We start from the raw sequence: 20941 nt of genomic DNA, 5'->3' as shown, positions 1-20941 counted from the left end.
AGTATGAGAAAAATTGTGACATACAGTAAGTCAAAGTGCAAGATATTGTGAGATGAAAAACAAAGTCACACTGTGAGATATAGTTGCAATGGGCTTCCATACTGTATATGTGAATTCTCCATCATCCTGCCTTGCTTTATTGAAAAAGAAGTAAGTTTAATATGCAGTATAGGAACCCAGAATTCCTTGCTACAGTCCTGTTTGCTGTACTTTGTAAATATTTATAAGGTTATTGTACTATATGTTAGCATGACATTTAACCTGAAATTGTTTTAATTTAAAGGTGATGTAATGCACAAAATTGCCTCTTTCAATGCATTTAATAAATGTACAATATAGTTTACCCCATACTGTGCTCATTTTATTGTCCAGCCACCACCTTGAGAGTAGTCTTTGTGGGGACTTTGTTAATCAGTAGGGGGTTGATTAATGCTGTTTTGCTACAGGTGAAATTTGGAGTCGTGTGGTGCTTAGAGCGATACTAGGGAACCAGTGAGCTTATGAATTTATGAGGCCAGCTTGTCTGCAAGATTATTACAGATTTGTAACACCTGCTGTTGCAGAGTGTCTTTAAGATTGTCGACTAACTTATTAATCTCATTCTGTAGTGGGAACTTTACTTGTAGATCTGCGTGACCCGTTAGAGACTTCAGCTGTCCTCATTCATTGCAATTGCATGGAGAGAGTGGTACATTATTCCAGTTTTTTTGTATTCCAAAGACAAATAAGAAAGATCATAGTCAGTTTAGAAGGACATGAGAATGATTTTCTTTTCTGGAACCAAACTTTATTAACATGCAGTAGAGCGATGAGCAGTCTCTGTGATTTAGCAAAGCCACTGTGGTGGAGTCATGGGTGAGGGATGACAGAGACATTTGATAACATTGCAGGAACCCAGAGCAATTTTTGGATTTGAGTTCCTTGCTTAAGGGCTCACAACACTGGTGAGGGATAGACACTGTAGGATGCCAGCAGCCCTCCAGTAGTATGCTGGCATTCACCAGTATGCTGCTTCGCACCAATAATCAGGCCATGGATGCTGAGCTCTCACACACTGCACTGCACCATTATTATTCAAGAGCTTATTTTCCCTTTGTCTTTGCGGTTGCCTTTAAGAAGCCCCAGGTAAAGATTCACCTGGACCATTCCACTCTGTGCTGAAGAAAATAGCATTTGGTCATAAGATAATAACTTGGCGAACGATTTTGTATCATCAGCTTCCTGCGGTTACATCCTGATTGGCGGCTGTTTAATCCCTCTTGGACATTTCAAGGGCTGATTGTTTTTTTTGGTTCAGCATCATAGAAGTCATAAAATAATTTTTTTATTTTATTATTTATTTTATTTTTTAGTTTATTGTACTAAAAAACTAAATAACTTTGTTATCAAAAGAATAGTTTAGCCAAAAATGAAAATTTACCCACCCTCAGACCATCCAAGAAATAGATCAGCTTGTTTCTTCATCGGAACAAATTTAGCATTACATCACTTGCTTATCAATGGATCCTCTGCAGAATGGGTGCCGAGAATGAGAGTTCAAACAACTGCAACTGATAAAAAACATCACAACAATCAACAGGAAATTGACATGACTCCAATTATTGTCTTGAGATGTGAAAAGCTGTGCGTTTGTAATAATTCCATTGTTAAGGTGTTTTAACTTCAAAAAGTTGCTTCTGGCCAAAATATGAGTCCATAATAACACTTCCTCCAGTGGAAAAAAAGTCCATATGTTGTCCTCCCACATTAAAATTCACAGACATATTTCTTTAGAACTGTTTTGTTCTGTTTTTGTTTATAAATGGTGGTTGATCTGTGCATGTTTCTCTGCAGATTCAGACTAGATAACCTTTTCAATATTACGGATGGAGGACTTATATTTTAGCCTGAAGCAATAGTTTAAAGTTAAAAATGTCTTTAAAAAGAATTTTTATTGCAAACATTCAGCTTTTTGCTTTAACAAGGTGTTAATTTATGGGCTGTGTCACGGTGCACACAGCAGGAAGGAACGAGGAACATAATAGTCCAAAATAATAGTCTTTAATGTAGACAAGGCAAGGCAGGGCAAGACAAGACAAGACAAGACAAGACAGGGCTGACACACAGGAACACCGGGGAGTAACGAGTAGACCAGACCAACACTAACTGAACAGACAGGACTATTAATACACAGGATAATCAAAGATAATTAAACACACCTGAACAGAATAACAGACAATCACACTTAACAAGGACAGGAAGCAAACCAAATAAGGAAACAAGAGGTGGGAACACATGACACACACGACAGAGGACTGACAGACTGAAGTAGTGTGGATTATTTATGGATTATTTTGATGTTTTTATCAGCTGTTTGGACTCTCATTCTGACGGCACCCATTCACTGCAGAGGATCCATTGGTAAGCAAGTGAAGTAATGCTAAATTTCCTTAAACGTACAAGAAATTAAATGGAGAAAAAGGCTGACTTCTTATGAACTGACTCATAATAAAGGAAAAGGTCACACTTTATATTAGGTGGCCTTAACTATGTACTTACATCAAAAAAATTAGTACAATGTACTTATTCTGTTCATATTGTATTGCAAAACACTTTTGCTGCTATTGAGGTGGGATATGGGTAAGGTTAGGGACAGGTTTGGTAGTATGGGTAGGTTTAAGGGTGGGTTTAGGTGTGAGGGATGGGTCAACAGTGTAATTATAAATTTAATTGCAGAAATTAATTACAGATGTAATTACATATATTTATTTTTAAAAATATAAGTACAGTGTAAAAACATGTATGTACACAATAAGCGCATTGTATTAAATGATTAATTTAAAGTTAAGTACATAGTAGTTAAGGCCACTATATAAAGTGGGACCAAGGAAAAGTTTTTCCAGCTTTTTCGATAATGCCATATTAATTTTACAGCTTACACTTGTTTGTTTGGCTCATTTATTTTCTTAATTTTACAAAAGAAATGAAATCTCATCTCCCAAATGAACACCCCAGATCAATGCGTCTGGAGAATGTGTGCTTACCACTAAACCACAACTCAAGTAAAAGTTTTTATTCCAAGGTGTATCACCTTTAAAGACACAGTCAATATTCTAGACTGGATGAGTCAGGCAAAAGCTTAGTCCCTGATGGCAAATCCAGGAGACAAAAACAGGACTTGTGTCCTCATCCTTCTTCTTTAATTGGTTAAATTAACGGTTAAGATGTGGTTTGTGTCAGCAGAAGGTCAGCAAGGAGTTTTTCACTCTCTCTGTCTCTGGCTTTCTCATTCATGATAGTGTACTTCTTTAACACTCTCTTGACTATCTTGTTTGGAGCATTCTTTGCTGGGAAATTACATTTTGAATGTTTTAGAAATACAATTGCAGACTGTTTTGTAAGTCTAATTTCATTTCTAGCATTTTATGTATCCTCAAGAAAGAAAAAAAAAAACGTCTCTAGGTTACGTATGTAACCCTAGTTCCTCGAGGGAACGAGACGCTGCGTCCGAAAACGCTAGGGGAACGCCTTCAGCATGACCGGCTCTGAATACAAGTGTAATCTGTCCAATGGATGGGCGAGACGTCACGGGCGAGGTGACGTAATGACCAGCTGGTATAAAAGCATGTGCGATGAAACCAGCATCAGCTTCTAGGAATGAAGCAAGCGAGGGCAGGGATGCCGGAAGTGAGGCTGGACATGTCCTTGGTTTCATACGGATTACTTTATCACAGAATATTTGTTTTCGGTAAGACTTACTTCATTTAACAGTAGACATGTCAAGCTTTCTATAGATATATTTCTCATGTCTCTGTGTGAAGTATTTGCTGAGTTACAGTTCATTTTAGTGACGTGTTTCAAAAAGCAGATCTCGGAGACGGAGAAGACGGAGAGCGCACCCTGTTTGTTTTCTTTATTCTTCAAAAGCACAAAGTTTAGTTGTTATTATGAGTGTATACAAATAAAAGTAGACCCCTTACAGATTCGAATGGTGTATTCTCTTATCTTATAATCTTATCTGTACGATCAAAAATGGTAGAGTAATTCAAGCTCATTTCGGCCTTATCAGGAAAATCTGCCTCAAAACGCTTATACGCATTTGTCGACCCCAGAGGGTTAAGAGAAGAAATCGCCAGAAGAAATACAGTCTTCAGAGTGAGATGGCGATCAGAGATCTCCTCAATAGGCTCGAAAGGAGGCCTACAGAGAGCATCCAACACCACAGCCAGGTCCCATGGAGGAACACGGGACCGTACTGGAGGCCTTAGCCTCAGCGCACCGTGGAAACGTGTAACCAGGGGGTGTCTGCCCACTGACTATCCACCAAGAGAGGTGTGGTAGGCCGGAATCGCCGCCACATAAACCTTCAAGGTGGAGTGGGTTAACCCTGTGGTGAGTCGAGCCTGCAGGAACTCCAGCACTGTACCAACCGGGCAGTTGACTGGGTCGAGCTGGCGGTCTCCACACCATGAAGTGAAAAGTTTCCACTTCAAGGCGTACAGTTTCCTCGTTGAGGGAGCTCTGGATTGAGCTCTGGATTGGAGGATGGTCTCAACAACCTCGGTTGAGAGACCAGAAGCTATGAGCTGTGCCCCTTCAGGGGCCATACCCACAGCTTCCACAACTCCGGGCGGGGGTGCACAAGGGTGCCCCCTGCCTGTGAGAGGAGATCCCTCCTGAGGGGAATCTCCCATGGAGAGCTGTCGAGGAGAGAAATCAGGTCCGAGAACCATACTCGGCCCGGCCAGAAAGGGGCTACTAACAGCAGCCGGACCCCGTCCCGGCGCACTCTCCAGAACTCCGGGAAGCAGAGCAATCGGGGGAAAGGCGTACAGACGAAGCCTCGGCCAAGTCTGTACCATGGCATCCAGCCCCAGTGGAGCTGGATGAGTCAGAGAGTACCAGAGGGGACATTGCGATGTCTCCCAAGTCGCAAATAGGTCCACCTGAGCCTGGCCAAACACTCTCCAAATCTGCTTCATCACCTCTGGGTGAAGCATCCATTCCCCGGGTCTCGGCCCCTGTCTCGACAGGATGTCTGCTCCCACATTGAGATGCCCAGGGATGTACACTGCTCTCAGCGAGAGGAGTTTGCCCTGGGACCACACAAGGATCTGTTGCGCCAGCCTGTACAGGGGCCACGACCGCAGACCTCCTTGGTGGTTGATGTAAGAGACCACTGCCGTGTTGTCGGTGCACACCAACACATGGTGATCTCTTAGGTCTGAGAGAAAGTGTTTCAGAGCCTGAAACACAGCCAACATCTCCAGCCAATTGATGTGCCACGTGAGATGGCGACCACTCCACAGACCGCGGGCAGGGTGGCCACTCATGACCACTCCCCAGCCGGTGAGGGATGCGTCCCTCGCTAGCGATACGCGGCGACACGGAGCTCCCAGCACTGGGCCCTGAGACAAGAACCAAGGTTATCTCCACATGTCTAAGGCACGTAGGCACCGCTGCGTGACCTTGATCATGCGAAGTGGTCTTGAGCCACCACTGTAGGGGTCTCATGTACAGCAGGCCAATAGGTATCACGTTTGACGCAGCTGCCATCAGACCGAGCAGTCTCTGAAACTGCTTGATAGTGAGTGACTGGCCTTCTTTCACTCTCCTGACTGCCGTGAGGATTGACTCGATCCGAGCAGGCGACATACGTGCCTGCATCGTGGTCGAATCCCACACCACACCAAGATAAGTGGTCCTCTGTAATGGATAAAGCACACTCTTCTTGGCGTTCAGTCTTAACCCCAACACTTTCATGTGAGCGAGAACAACATCTCGATGTTGAGCTGCCATCTGCTCCGAATGAGCGAGAATCAACCAATCGTCGATGTAATTGAGTATGCGGATGCCTTGTAACCGCAACGGAGCTAACGCGGCATCCACGCACTTCGTAAAAGTGCGGGGTGAGACTACTAGGCCGAAGGGAAGAACCCAATACTGGTAAGCTTCGCCCCTGAACGCAAACCTCAGGAACTTCCTGTGAGTGGGAAGGATGGAGACATGGAAGTATGCATCTTTTAGATCGATTGTAACAAACCAGTCCTGGGACCTGATCTGAGACACAACCTGTTTGAGCGTGAGCATCTTGAACCTCAGTCTGCTGACTGAGCGGTTCAACTGACGCAGATCTAAAATGGGACGCAACCCTCCATCCTTTTTTGGAACTATAAAGTACCGGCTGTAGAACCCGGACTCTGTCTCGTGAGGAGGGACCACCTCAATGGCTTCCTTTCTTAAGAGAATAATTACTTCTCGTTCCATTACCTCTGGTGTAATCAGAGCGGCTAGTTTGGTGTCCTGGAACGGCACACCGGCAGGAGAAAACCGAACTAGCTGGTCTAGAGATCCCCGAAGGGGTGGCGAGCACCTCAGCTCCGCTACTTTTCTGGGCAGAGAGAACTGAGATATGTGCTCGCTGGAGATCGCTGCGCCCTGGAACACCGTACGTGGCAGGGTTAGCAGAACGATCTCCTGAGGGCACTGAGGAGAGACGGGCACCGTGTAATGCGGTGAACGCTGCTCTTCCCCAGCGGGGGCTACCCTCATAAGCCCTGGGCCATAAGCATCAGGACCTCTTGGCCGAAGACCTCTTTGCCTGAAGGACGGTCCGTAGATCCGGCTTAGGCTTCGAGGCCCCCGACTGAGAGCCTTTTTTACCGCCCCGGTAAATGGGGGGAGCATGGGTGGCGACACTCTCTTTCTTCGCCTCTCTATGTGAGGAGCCAGCACGCGGCAGGGGCTGCTCTCGCCCAGCAGCCCCCTGAGCTGGAGAGCAGCGAGGGAGAAACCGCTGGAACGCCGCCGCCTGCTTCCTGGCCTACTGAACCAGCCTGCTGCCGCGTACCCCTTGCCCACCAGCGCTGACGATGTGCGCAGCGGCTTGGTGGGCAAGGTCGGAGCCTTCAGAGACGATGCAGCGTCAGGGGACAGATAGCTCTTGAGTGTCTGTTCCACCCGAGGCATCGCTCTGTAACCGCGCTCACTCGAGGGGACGAAGAGGCGGGCCGAGAATGGTTTTCCCCACGACCTCGACATCTCGGTGTGGAAAAAAACGGCAGGCTCCGACGTGGAGGTGGAGTCTTAAACCGCAGAAAGCGTTCATCTAACTTGCTTCTCTGCGGTTCAACACGACACTCGGCCGGCCAATCGATGTTTAATCTGGCCACAGCACGAGTGACCACCTCCACAAGCTCTTCATATTGGGGCGAAAGAGAGGGCGAAACATACTCTGCGCTCTCCACGTCAACCTCCTCGGAGGAAGACAGGAGAAGTGCAGAGCCCGCTGCCTGAGGAGATGTAACCGCATGGCGGGCTTCCGATCTCGGGGAGCGGTCACCAGATCTAATGGGTGAGGATGGAGATAGAGACTCGCTCGTCTCCGATCCCTCCATCAGAACCCGCTGCGAACCCCACGAGCGCTGGTGAAAGAACCCTCCTGGGAAAAAAGGTCCTTTGGGGAGCGACGCGTACGCAGCGGGAGACACTCGCAGTGCGGGCAGTCAGCTCCCTCAAGAGACGACTCTGCTTGCCTCGCTCCCAAACAAACCACACACAAGCTGTGTGTATCACCTGCAGACAAATAGCGTTTGCAGGGAGGAACACACAGCTTGTATTGTGATCTGCTCTCGCCCTTCACATGCTTAGCCTTATACTGACTCTTTGACATGTTTAATTTCAAAGGACAGACAACACCAAATAAGACACACAGTTTAGACACAGAGCGCTAGCTGAATGACAGAAAGCTGATGCCGGTTTCACAGCACGAGCTTTTATACCAGCTGGTCATTACGTCACCTCGCCCGTGACGTCTCGCCCATCCATTGGAGAGATTACACTTGTATTCAGAGCCGGTCACGCTGAAGGCGTTCCCCTAGCGTTTTCGGACGCAGCTCGAGTTCCTGAAGAGGAACTAGTATTTTCACGCTTTTTGCGCAATTCGACAATTACAGTTTGATTTAAAAATGAAATGCAGTAAAAAATTCTGATTCTAAAGTTATATTTTAAAACAAAATTTTAAAAAGGATTTAAGATATGTTATTTTTCTGTGTGTGTTTTTTTCCCCCCACGTATCTAATACCTTGCTCTTTCTGTTGTCTCTCTTTGGTAACTAAGTGTGCTAAATTTTGAATATTATGGACATTTAAAAATGTTGGTATGATAGAAATGCTTTCATATTTGGGACAGTTGTAATTTGTGTAAAAAAAAAAACTATAATAGTTTATGGTTATTTCTATTCATTATATAATCCTGGAAGAAAAGAAAAAAAAAAACGTATCATGGTTTCCACAAAAATATTAAGTAGTACAACAACTGTTTTCAACATTAATAACAAGAAGAAATGTTTTTTGAACATCAAATCAGCATATTAGACTGATTTCTGAATGATCATGTGACACTAAAGATTGGAGTAATGACTGCTGAAAATTCTGCTTTACCATCACAGGAATAAACTCTATAAAATATATTAAAATAGAAAACCGTTATTTTAAATTGTAAGATATTTCACAAAATCAGTTTTTACTGTACTTTTGATCACATAAATGCAGCCTTACACCGTGTCTAGACCTGACGCAAGCGGCACAGTGCTATGCAACAAAATACTATAGAACCCATTATAATCAGTGATGCAGATTTTCCACAGTAAACTGCTGCCTCATTCTATTTATGACGTATTGACACAAAGTTCAAATAATTTGTAATAGTCGCTTTGTTGTGTCCAGTCTCGACAGACTTTAGCTGTTGTTGCGCAACACGACAATTGTCGCGTCCGGTGTAGACACGGTGTTAGTAAGCATAAGAACTTCAAAACAATTATAAATCTTACCAACAATGTGAATTATTAGCAAAGCAAAGTCTTAACAAAGTGCCCTGAAGTAAAATAAACACCCGATACATAACAAAAATGGCTACTTTTACCACTTAGCTTACCATCACACACTGCAGATATTAAAACATCAGCACTTCCTGTTTCTCTGGAGTCCCTCTTTACCTCGTTCCACTCCAAAGCTAAACTGCGCTTTTGAGTTTGGGTTTTGACGCCTCTGGGTGTACGCAAGAGAGCCTCTAAAGTGGTGAAAGACCCTCTGTGACTCTTTTATGGTCGTGCAGGGATGCCAGGGGCAGAAATGAGAGGTGTTTGCTGCTGTGTGTTTTCATCCACGTGTAAGTGAGCTATCCGTGTGAAAAGCGCTGTGTCATGATGAGTCAGCTCACCCTAGGGCTGTTAGCGTAGAAGATGAGACGTGCGTGAGCACCCTCGCTCCTCTAACAATCTCTCTCGAGCTACCCACGCTCACCCTCCGATGCGTCCCCCCTCAAAGAGCGCAGCGATTCACCAAAATGTGTTTTCAAGAGGACAGGATCGAGTGGTCAAGTGTAGCCTCCTTTAAAACTGACCGGAGGTGCAGCGCCCACTTTGCGGCCGCTCCTGGTTGCCTTGAATCATTGTTATTACAGAATGGGAGAAAGCTTGTTATTATATCCGCAATGGCAGGCTGTGATATTTCCCGCGTCCCCTCCCTTTCCTTGGCGCCTCCAGCAGGGCCAAGCTAAGCACTGATTCTTTCAGAGCTCAAGTCCGTTTGACCACCGGACTGTGTAAGCGATGGCCTGCTGAAAGGATTTGTTCAGGGGGTGATTAAGTTGCTCCGTCTGCTCCACAGGGGTCATATTTTCCCTTTCGTACATCCAGCCGCGTTGATAGACGTCTGGAAAAAGCCTTGTGGATCTCAGTGTGTGGCCCATCAGAGCTAACTCAAGGCTTAAGGCCTTTAAATAACCACTTTCAAAGCCTGATTGTTTTTTTTTTTTTCTGCAGCTTCGTGGAAAATTAATTCTACCTCTTTTGTCATCTCTTCAATAAGTGTCAGGTTTTTCGATCGTTACAGTTCAGGAAAGCTTGGAGAGTATTTTTGCTTATTCACTTGACAGGTTGTGACTGTACATCTGTGACTGGGCTGTTTACTGTCAAACCGGTAATCGGTCGAGTGGTTTGGTCGTTTGTGTTTATCTGGGAATCATCAGGAAGAGATTCTGCCTGTTTTTTCTTTCGTCTGTCCGTCTGTTCACTTTCTCCCCGTCTCTCTCGCTTTCTCTCTGTGTGATTAAGAGCAGCGTTTGAGAGGCCACTTGACGGCACCCATCACCCTGTTGTTCCTCAAGTTTTAATGAGCACTTTAAACTCCCAGAGGAACCCAAATGAGCGGTTCCCATCGGTAATTATTCCTAACACTGCCATGAATATGCACACAGAAGTCCCAGCTGGGCCCAACACTCTACATTCAAACACCAGCTCAAGCTCAGAGGTCTTGCATGCTTTTACCTCAGTTATACACCATTTAAAATGGATGGGCAAGCATGGCAAATGGCAAACACAGGTAATATGTTGAATAATCATCCATTTTTTTGTCTTCACTACACTTCACTGTAACACTAGGACAGGTAAGATTAGGCGTCTTGTGATTATTACATAAATGGTTGATCATTATTCTTTGTGATGTGTAAGAATATATATTTTTAAAAAATGAGAATATACATGAAAATTATATATTTTGAAATATATATAATTTAAACAATAATAATTAATAATAGAAAATATAATAACTAATATATTTTAATAAATATATTTATAATATTTTATATATATTATTACTTTAGTTTACCATATTGTATTTCTTGTAATATGCTGTTCTAATTTTTATTCAAATATTTTATTTATAGTATACAGTATAAAGTGAAATACAGCTGTCATATCGGTTATTTAATGAGGGAAAAGAAAGCCAAAAAACATTAAAAGGATAGTTCATCCAAAAATGAAAATTCAGTCATTAATTACTCACCCTCAGACCTTCGTTCATCTTTGGAACACAAAATAAGATATTTTTGATGAAATCCCAGAGCTTCAAATAGCTGCAAAGACAGCAGCGCAACTGACATGTTCAAGGCCCAGAAAGGTATTTAGGACATTGTTAAAATAATCCATGTGACATCAGAAATTGTTGAGTAAAGTCATTATTTTTGTTTTCTTTGCGCACAAAAAGTATTCTTGTAGCTTCATAACATTACGGTTGAACCACTGATGCCACATGGACTATTTTAACAATCTCCTTACTACCTTCCTGGGCTTTGAAAGTATCAGTTTCATTGCTGTCTATTAGAGGTGATTAAACCATGCATAGACATCAATGTTCATCTCCAAACTATAAACTTTCATCCCAGTATTTCTGTGATAATATGAATGACTGTAAGACAGAAATGATACTGTGTGGTTGAAAAGACTGTTTGTGAAGCTGTTTCTACCTAAACATTTTAACTGCTCTGTCTGTGTTAGCGGCAGCGCGAATGCAGATTTGAATGTTCCGGTAAGACTTTTTCAAAGGTTTAATAGACACTGGTGAATCTTTGTCATTTAGAAAGTAGATCGCATGGGTGTCTGAATTGAGATTGCGATCTTTTAACGATTAATCTTGCAGATATACTGACTATGCAGGGTAAGAAAGCTTGTGTTCTGAAGAAGTTTGGAACGACATGAGGGTAAGTAATTAATGACAGCATTTTCATTTTTGGGTGAGCTATCCCTTTAAGAATTTTTTAGTGCATCTTTGAAAAAAATATATCTAATTTGTGCATCACACACTTTAAGCATCACACACTTTTAATGCTCAGTTACAGATGTGCTATTGGGTATTGCCTAAAAATTCTCAAAATTATTTCCCAAATCAGTTAACTCCCTATTGCATCATTTGAGATAAATTTGTCTTCTCTTACAGCATGATGTGGGAAATTCCCAAAAATATTATTCCAACTCTTTATAATAAGGACTTGCATTAAGCCACTTAACCAAAAAGACGGTGTGCCGTTAAGCATTAGCACAATTAGAATATATCAGGTAGAAACGTCAATTAACAGAACGGAGGAGGACACAGATCCCTGCTTATTTTTCAGTTGAGTGCATAGATACAAACAGTGTTTTGCTAAAAAAAAAAAAAAAAAAAAAATTGGCAGAATACTTTAAAAAATGTCAAGCTACAAATGAGATTTTTGATGATTTGTTTTTTTCATTTTCCTGAGTATTTCACACATTTCAAGCAGACAAAACAGTGTTTTAACAAATCAGTTTGAGATTTTATTCAGTGGTTTAATTTATTCAACATTTACTCTATTCACTTTAAATATAGTAATTTGATCCACTTTCTAGACTGTCATCACTAGATTACGTCAGACTGAGATGTGTATCAAATTTATCATGTCTTTTTGGTGAAAGCAGCATGATTGAAGGAACAGATGAGCGAGGAAATCCTTTGAAAAGCCTTTCTAAAGGTTACACTTTTTTTTTTTTTTAATCACTGTGTGTCAGTACGACAAACTTTGTTGAAAAGAGTCGTGTGTGTATTTCTGCACCTGTGACTCATTAGCCGGATCTTCTGCGCAAAATAACTTTCAAATGAAACTTTTTTTCTGTGACGCAAAGCTGACAGAGAAAGCTGAATATGAGTGATCTTCTTTTGTGAACTGAGCAGAACAACTGTCTGAACTCTGGTTCGTGGAAGGGAGAGAAATGAAGCTTGGGTCCATAATGTCTTTAATTTGTATTTTCTTTTTGTATATTTCTGTCCCGCTCTCTATCTCTGTCGTGACTTCAGATACAAGCGGTTTGCCGAACGTCTGGCACAGCTGGAGGAGGCAGAAGGGGCCTTTGATTACTTCACAGTGAGCTACCAGTCCTTCGGAATTCAGCGGCGATCCGACAACGGTCTGGTCCTTAGGGAATGGGCACCGGGAGCAGAGGCCGTCTTCCTGACAGGGGATTTCAGTAAGTGTCACCATGCAGAGACCTCAGTCTGTTACATCCAGGGACAGACCCTTCCTAATGGAAAGATCTATGGAGCAAAGTACAAGCGCTTTATTGTTTCCAAGGAAACAGGCTTTAATTTTAGGCCGCCAATGCTTGAAATGCTCTTCACGTTTGCAGGGCGAGGAATCTGCGGGGTTTGCATTGAGTGATTTATTAAGCTGTAATGATGTGTGTTGCCAATTGTGTGCTTGTCTGGATTGTTTACAAGTCGTCTGACAGTATTGTTCTTTTAGAGACGTCGAGAGACACAGAGGAAGAGAGTTTTAAGTTTTACTCCATTAAAAGCCGATTTGGAGTCTGTTAGAAGCAGGGTTCAAGATAAGGCTAAATTCCCTCTAATCTTGAAGTAACAGGAACACATCCTGCAGTTTGCATTGTCCCGACTGCCAAACTTCACCATTGTGTCTGAAAATTAAACTGATGCCCTGGTGGGGAAAGTGTGACGGAGATCGATTGATTGGCAAAAAGTTGATAAATTTCATTCCAGCTTTGTTTACATATGGAAGAAAGTCCTCAGTTATATGCAAACTATTCATAATTCTTTGTTAACGTTGCTGGTCAATAATGGTCACAAGGGTGCTTGGGAGCGAATTTGCTAAACATTGTGGCACTGCAATAATTGTTTCCACGTAACTTTCTATAAATGATAATATTTAAATGACACTATTTTGTCTGAATAAATTAAAAATTTACATTTAGTCATTTAGCAGACGCTTTTATCTAAAGTGACTTGAGGACAATAGAAGCAATCAAACCAACAAAAGAGCAATAATATTGAAGTGCTGTGACAAGTCCCGGTTAGTCTAACACAATACACATGCAGATTTTTTTTTTTTTTTTTTAATAATAAATAAAAAGAAAACGGGTAGATATAAAATAAAAAAAGAATAGAGGATATTGGTGTTGGTGTTGGTGTTCATTTTTTGTGAATTTCACTCTTGGTGTCCATGTCTTTCCCGTCTTCATGTCCAGATGGTTGATCACATACATGCATTAGGCATGAAACGTGCGTGAGGAAACTTTGATGTATGATGTTCAAAGCTTTCTGCTTCAGTACTTGAATAACTGTCAGACAGAGAGAAGAAAAGACAGAACGTGTAATGAGAGGGAATGACAAAAAAGAAATATCATGTGAAAAAATATCAATGAATGAATGTGAAAGAAGTAATCTAACCAGGAGGATGATTGTAGCTGAATTAAATTATACAATTGATTTTGTGGTAATACACCAAAAATGTTAAAATTGTTGCTAATACTACTTTTTAAAAGAGCATGTAATGCAGTTATATTTTGCTATTTACAGGTAAATTTATTTATATATTTATTCATGTGATTGACTTTATGATTAGGAAAACATTTTTAAAAATGATTATTATTTTACTTCAGTTTTTCAACTACATTTTAGTTTAGTTTTAGTTATTTAAAATGAAATATTTTTATCAGATTCTTTCTGATTATTGTAGTTCATTATTTCACTTTGTTTCAACCACTGTTTTCAGTCGTTTTAGTTTTCATTTATTTTTAAATAGTTTTAGTTTTAGTGTTTTATAGTAACTCCTATTTGATTCGGTTTCTACAAACAGCAACACAAGACAAACTCTATTCTGAGGGAGCACTGCTAGCATTTTGGCGGGATTCTTGCTTTTCTCTATTTAATATTTTATTCTACTTTTGCTGAGAGCGTCTTTCTTCACCGTTTGTGTTTCCTTCACCTTGCTCTTGTACCTCTGTTCCTCACAAGCAAAGCATCTCAACGAATCCTTCACGCTCTGCCTCAGAGCTCAGTTTTTTCCTCCGAGAGAGTAGTTGTTGCGGGAAACTTTAAGTTGAAGTTGTTGTTTTTTTTATTCTTTTTTCTTTCCTCTAAGCCTCCATCTGTTTTGACCCATTGCTGTCCTTGTATCTCAGAGTGAAGCTCTTAGCTGTCAAATGCAGGAATGGGAACATCTGATACCTGTTCTGAGCTCACGGATCACATATTCTGTCAGTGGAGTCAGCCTGCAGTCCCTGTGTAGAGTCGACCAATAGGATAGGGACCACTTTGTGTCAGTTCATGTTGTCAGGAAGGGATCTTAAAGTTCCTGTTTAAAAGCTGCGCTGTGTCTGCTCTCCTGTCTGGCCCTTCCCTCCGACCTTCTCACCTCCTTTGGCTGACGGAAAGGTGTGACGTTGTCTTTAATATAACAGAAAGCCAGAAAACACATTCCTTGCTTCTGCACACACATATAAAACATAAGGACACATGTACCGGGACCATTCAAGGTGTGCTGGATATATGCAACAAAAAATATAGCAAGATTTCAAGGATTAGTTCACCCAAAAGTGAACATTTTATCATATATATTCACCCTCATATATACATATATACATATACAAAATCTAATCTTTTCATTGAATTGGTTGATGTCCACAAAACCAGTCACAATGACTCATTTGGACTCATTCAGTTCACTGACTGAGTGAATTATGACTTAAATTTAATTCTGTGTGTTATACCTGGTTCACAATCTGGTCTGAATGGTCTTCATTCGCAAATCAAACTGATTCACTGAATCACTTACATCTCTGTCTGTTTGCATTCACAAAACTGGTCTGAATGATTCATTCATGAATCAGACTGGTTCATTTCTTAAGTATATTTTGCAAAGTGAATAATGGCTTAAATTTCAGTCTGTTTTCAACATTTGATTCACCAAACCAATGTGAACAATTCATTCACAAATACAATTGATAGCCTACAGTTCTCAAGTTTAACTCACAGATTGAATAAAGGGTTTAAATCGCAGTCTGTTTGTCACCCCTTATGGAAATGAATCATGATTTTACCACAAATAAAACCAAAAAAACTATGGTTACTATAGTTAAACCATGGTAACCACAAATTAACCATGGTTTTGCAACACTAACCATAGTTTATCCATGGTATTTGTAGTAAAACTGTGGTTATACAAATGGTAGTCAATATGCCAAAAACAACAACAATGTTTACTACAGTTTTACTAAAATTAATAAAACCATGGTTAATTTTTGTAAGGGGCATCTGATTCACAAAACCAGCCTGAATGATTCATTCATGAATCAAACTAATTTTGTTGTGTTTATTATTCTTGGTTCACTTATACCTTTCTGAATGATTCATTCACAAATTAAACCGATCCAGTTCTCAAGTTCAACTTACTGACTCATCTTGGTCTGGTGGTCACATTTGATTCACAAAAATGTCTGAATGACTGATTTATGATTCTGACTGATTCGGTTTTCTCAAGTTCAATTCAAAGCTGGCTTAAGACTTCAGAAGACTAGGAATATTTTATGATAAGTGTATGGTCCTTTGTCCCCATTCATTGTAATTGCATAGAAAAGAGCAACCAGCACAGTACATTAATATACTGAAAATCAAAAGGCCTATATATGAGTCGGACAAACTAGCAGATATGTTTGTATTATATACACGTGATTGCAAAAATAGCATCTTCCTGCTCAGTGATTGCTAACTATCCTACTCAGTGTTTGATGAACTCTCAGTGGTCCAAACACCAGTGGGCCACATCCCAATGTGCTCTTCTCACTCCTCTCTCCCAAAACTGCTCATATCTCAGCCTCTGTACCTAATCGGAAGTCCTCAGGGAATGAGAGTGAAACTAGAAAAATGCACCAGATGTCTTATTGCAAAGCAGTCAAACAGCCTCTGGCCAGCTTCAGACTTCTTCTAATTGAGAGTTTGGGGAAACAGAGTCTTGGGAGTGTGACCTGTAAAAAAGGTTTGTATGTACATATCTATACTTTATGTATGTATGTTCACAAACATGAAACTTATTCTTGGAGCTCTACTTATGCAGTTTCAGCAATTATTGATTATAGCGGCAATACATGATGCATATTGGTGCAGATCCTCCCTCAAAGTCTTCTCTTAATACACTACTTACATGCCTTGAAGAGAATATTGATCTCAAAGCCTGAAGCACCTTTTAAAATGATAATTGATGATAAGGAGTGAATGATTAGCTAGCTTCATGGTTCTTCTCATAGTGTTGTCTTTGTATCTCAGCAGCTTCCTCATTAAGCTGGTGTTATTTACATATTCCAACACCTGATCAATAATTCGGCAGTCCTTTGGTCAGACAAGCACTTTGAAAGTGAAATATTTTTCCTTTTTTATTTGGACTAAACTGTTTAGATGGTTAAAGAGAACTGATTATATCGTTATGTTTTACATCATTTTCCTTTTGGATATGATATTATTTAGTTGCAGAAAAGCTTTGAACTTTGCATGACAGCTGGATTCCATCACTGAGAAAAAAAAAGAAAAAAAAAAAAAAAAATTAAAAGTTATTTCTGACTTCACATCTGACGTATTAGAGTTTATTTCCCATTATAAAATTATATTACTTTTTTATTATTATTTATAATTTTATTTCTTGCAATTACAACTTTATTTCTTACACTGTAAGTGCAATTTTATATCTCAGAATTTGACTTTATTTCTCATTTTAAAATGTAAATTACACATTTTATTTTTTACTCTGAGGCAGAAACATACTTTTATAACTTTGTCACATATTTACACACTTATTTCAATAATAAAAAAAATGTCTGTGGAGGTATTGTGGTATCATTTGGGAATACCATGGTATTTTGATATGTTCCATCATATAATGGTAATTATATAATACTACAAGTTCCCTCAAAGAATACCATGGTAGTACTATGGTTATGGTTAAAAAAATGTGTTCACTTTGGTCAGTAAATACATACAGTATGTAAACTGAGAAGACTGCTTTAAAAAACCCACAGTTCAGATGTACTCCATCATCAAGTACCTGGGAGTGTGTATGTGTGTGTGTTTGCTATCGATGCGTACACACCTTTCTTGGAGTTAGTGAATCCATACTGTCGGGTGAAAAGGGCACATTGTTCCCTCTGGGGAAGGAAGCTGTTTACTAGAATTCTAGATCGCAGCAAAATGTTGTCTCTCCGTTCGCTGTGACACTACTTATATCCGTATGACCAGCGGCTGCTCTCCTCCCTGACCATCCCCCACCTATATCACATCCTCCCCTTTTCTATTTATCCCTCTGCCTTTTTGTAATTATCTCTCTCTGAGACCCAGAGGCAGTGTCATAGGAAATCCCAACTTCCAATTTGGTGTGAGATTGCATTTTGACATGGCTCATATTATATGGTTTCAATTTCACAGTAGGAATGAGAGGTTTGAAAGAGAGGGGGAGAGAAATTTGGGTCTGGGGGAGCCGGTCTTGATCTGTGTCGGGGGGCTGCAGGTGGGTAGGCATATTGCACTGGCACTGGTCTTTTATTGATTTATTTATTTATATTCGCTTTCTGCTCTCCATTAGAGTATGTAATGTGAAAAGAGATACACAGAGGCGTACAGGGCAGAACGACAGAAATTATCCACAACAAATCAGAGCCTTTTTTTATGTGCTTTGAGAGGGGGTCACACGGTCTTGCGTGGCTTTTTTCCCAGAAACTGAATGAACAGTCTGAGGGAGATGGTAAAGTCAGCTGCTGTACGGCACTCTGCATTTTCACTACTCTCTGCCTCCATATTTATTCAACTGTTAAAGCCATGGATGAATGGATCTGGTTTTAAGGGCCATGTAAATATACTTTACTGTGCAAAAGTATGCAGATTCTTAGCCAGTTTTGACAGAATCTGAAATTGTGCTCTAAAATGTAGTTTTTTTTCTCTCTTTCTCTCTAAGCAGTGTAAGTTATTCTTAAAGTAATAGTTCATACAAAAATGAAAATTGGCGCAACCTATTAGGAAATCTGGCTCTAAAACTCAAGGACATTGTACACATCGCATGGAAATATTTACATGTCTGTGAACAATTGTAATATTTAATATTTACTTTTTACAAATGCAGACGCCATGTCTGAACATTTTATTTTTATTTTGTAAGTGTGGGCTGTATGTATCATGTGACATTTCAATTGATATGTTGAGTTTCAAGAGGTCAAGGTTTGTCTGATTAGCATTGCCCAATCACAAACATTCCATTTTATTTAAAGTGCCCCTATTATGCCATTTTTAAGGTTGCTAATATTGTTTTATATGAGTCTCCTAAAACAGGTTTACATGCATCCAAGGTAAAAAAAAAAAAAAAAACACTTTAGTTTTCTATGTCTGGTTTCCCCACACGTGTTGTACACGGTAGACCAATCACAAAGGACTGCGCCATCTGACCAATCACAGCAGTGATGGCTCACAGAAAGGAGGGAGAGAAATTTCTTTAGAGAGAAAATGAAAACTCTAAAAGTGCTGTTCTTTTTATTTGGTAATAATAAAATGTGACATTCTATAGTTTTGTCTCATATTCATCTTTTAATCATATTTGCAAATGTCTTGACTCCACAGCCAAGAGCAATTTTGTCTTTACTGTTCCAATACTTTTGGAGGGCACTGTATAATATCAAATTAAAGGGTCCTTATTTAAGTGAAGGAAAAAAATCATGTCAGTCAGAAAATATATTTTCTTGCGAGTATGACTACCCACATTGCACCTGGGTCACTATAGTAGCAAACTACAGACATGTTTCCACAGGACTCTTTTTGAGTGGTTTCTTTTGTGGCATCCTTCCATAAAGGTGTAATGAAGAGCTCTTGATATGGTTGACTGGTGCACATTTACTCTGTTTTTGAACTCTGTAGCTCCTCAAAGTGATTGCTCGTCTTTCTGTGACTACTCTTACATGTTCTTTATAATGACAAGTCTTTCTTCTTTCTTGGACTCTTAGATATTGTGCTCTTTTTCTTAGTTTATTTACTAGGTCACACTTTATTTTAAGGTCCAATTCTTGACTTGCTTTTAACAAACCATTAAGTACAACTTTTGCCTCAATAAACTCTTAATTTGCTGCTTATTAATAGTTAGTAAAGTAGTTGTTAAGTTTAGGTATTGGGCAGGATTAGGGATGTAGAATGTAGTCATGCAGAATATGTGCTTTATAAGTACTAATAAACAGCCAATATGTTAATAAAAGGCATGCTATTAAGCAACTAGTTAATTTTGAGAATTGGTCCCAATACTAAAGTGTTCACATGTATTAGTTTACTTCATTGTCAAGACAATTTAGGGAAACTCATAAGAACATGCCTTTTTTTTTTTTTTTTTTTCAAAATGAGTATTTCAGGAAGTCTTTATACTAAATTGATACAAATTATTTAGTGTGATGTATAAGCAATAATCACACTCATAGCAGTGTGATATGGCTGTATATCGGCACGGCTGTGATTCGACAGTTTGATGGCACGAGTGTGTAAATACAACACCAACTGAGTGTCTTTAAAAACCCTCTTTGTGCAGAGCTACTTCCTTCCACCATGGATTCAAATCTTAAATTGTCAGTTTAAGAGCTGAGCCCAAGCCTCCCAAATTCGAAATCGTCACTTTAGAGCTAGTAACGAAGGAACACTACGTTTACATGGACATCAATACTCTGATTTTAATAAGATTAAGACAATACTCTGATTAAGAGTCTACCATGTAAACAGAGATTTTTGATTACCTTAATCTGGCTAAAGTTATAATCGAAGTAAACACAAATCGAATTAAGACATGTGGAGTATTCCTATTTTAGCCGCATTATCGAGGTGCAGTACAGACATGTACACAACTTGGTCAAACTATTACCATCGTGTAGGACTTTTTGCCGCATTTTGCGACAGGATACACACACGGCAGCGATCAACCGTTTGACAGCAAATAAAAGAGCTTCAACATGGCCGTTGTCTGTATACGCACTTACAAATAATTAACTGCACTTGAAGCGTTCATAAAATTAAAAATTAAACACCCAAAACTGCATATGGCATCATCACGAAGACGAACTATATGTTTATAAGTGAAATTATGGAGGGGACTTCGGATGGCGTCATGTGGGGACGTAATGACGCATGCCATTAAACGATCTATGTACTGTAACATGTAAAACAGGAACATGAAAGGATTATTCTAAAAGCAACTCATGTAAACACCTTAATCATAATATTGTCTTTCCAGAATAAGGTAAATAATTAGATTATTGATGTCCATGTAAACGTAATGAAAGCTTATTTTATTACTGTATTAAAAGCTCACA

The 20941-nt window shown here is 40.1% G+C and overlaps 1 protein-coding gene across 1 annotated transcript in view; it reads left to right on the top strand.

Annotated features, from left to right (window-relative positions):
• gbe1a (glucan (1,4-alpha-), branching enzyme 1a) overlaps positions 1-20941 on the top strand; it is a 154599-nt gene that overhangs the window by 4038 nt on the left and 129620 nt on the right. Inside the window, exon 2 of the mRNA XM_058790245.1 lies at positions 12627-12796. Within this exon, the coding sequence (XP_058646228.1) occupies positions 12627-12796 (170 nt within the window). The remainder of the gene's footprint in view (positions 1-12626; positions 12797-20941) is intronic.

The sequence above is a fragment of the Onychostoma macrolepis genome, chromosome 10 (assembly GCF_012432095.1).
Source record: "Onychostoma macrolepis isolate SWU-2019 chromosome 10, ASM1243209v1, whole genome shotgun sequence".
In the NCBI taxonomy this organism is placed as follows: domain Eukaryota; kingdom Metazoa; phylum Chordata; class Actinopteri; order Cypriniformes; family Cyprinidae; genus Onychostoma; species Onychostoma macrolepis.
Note: the sequence above shows the minus strand (reverse complement) of the source record. Positions and strands in the feature narration are given on the sequence as shown.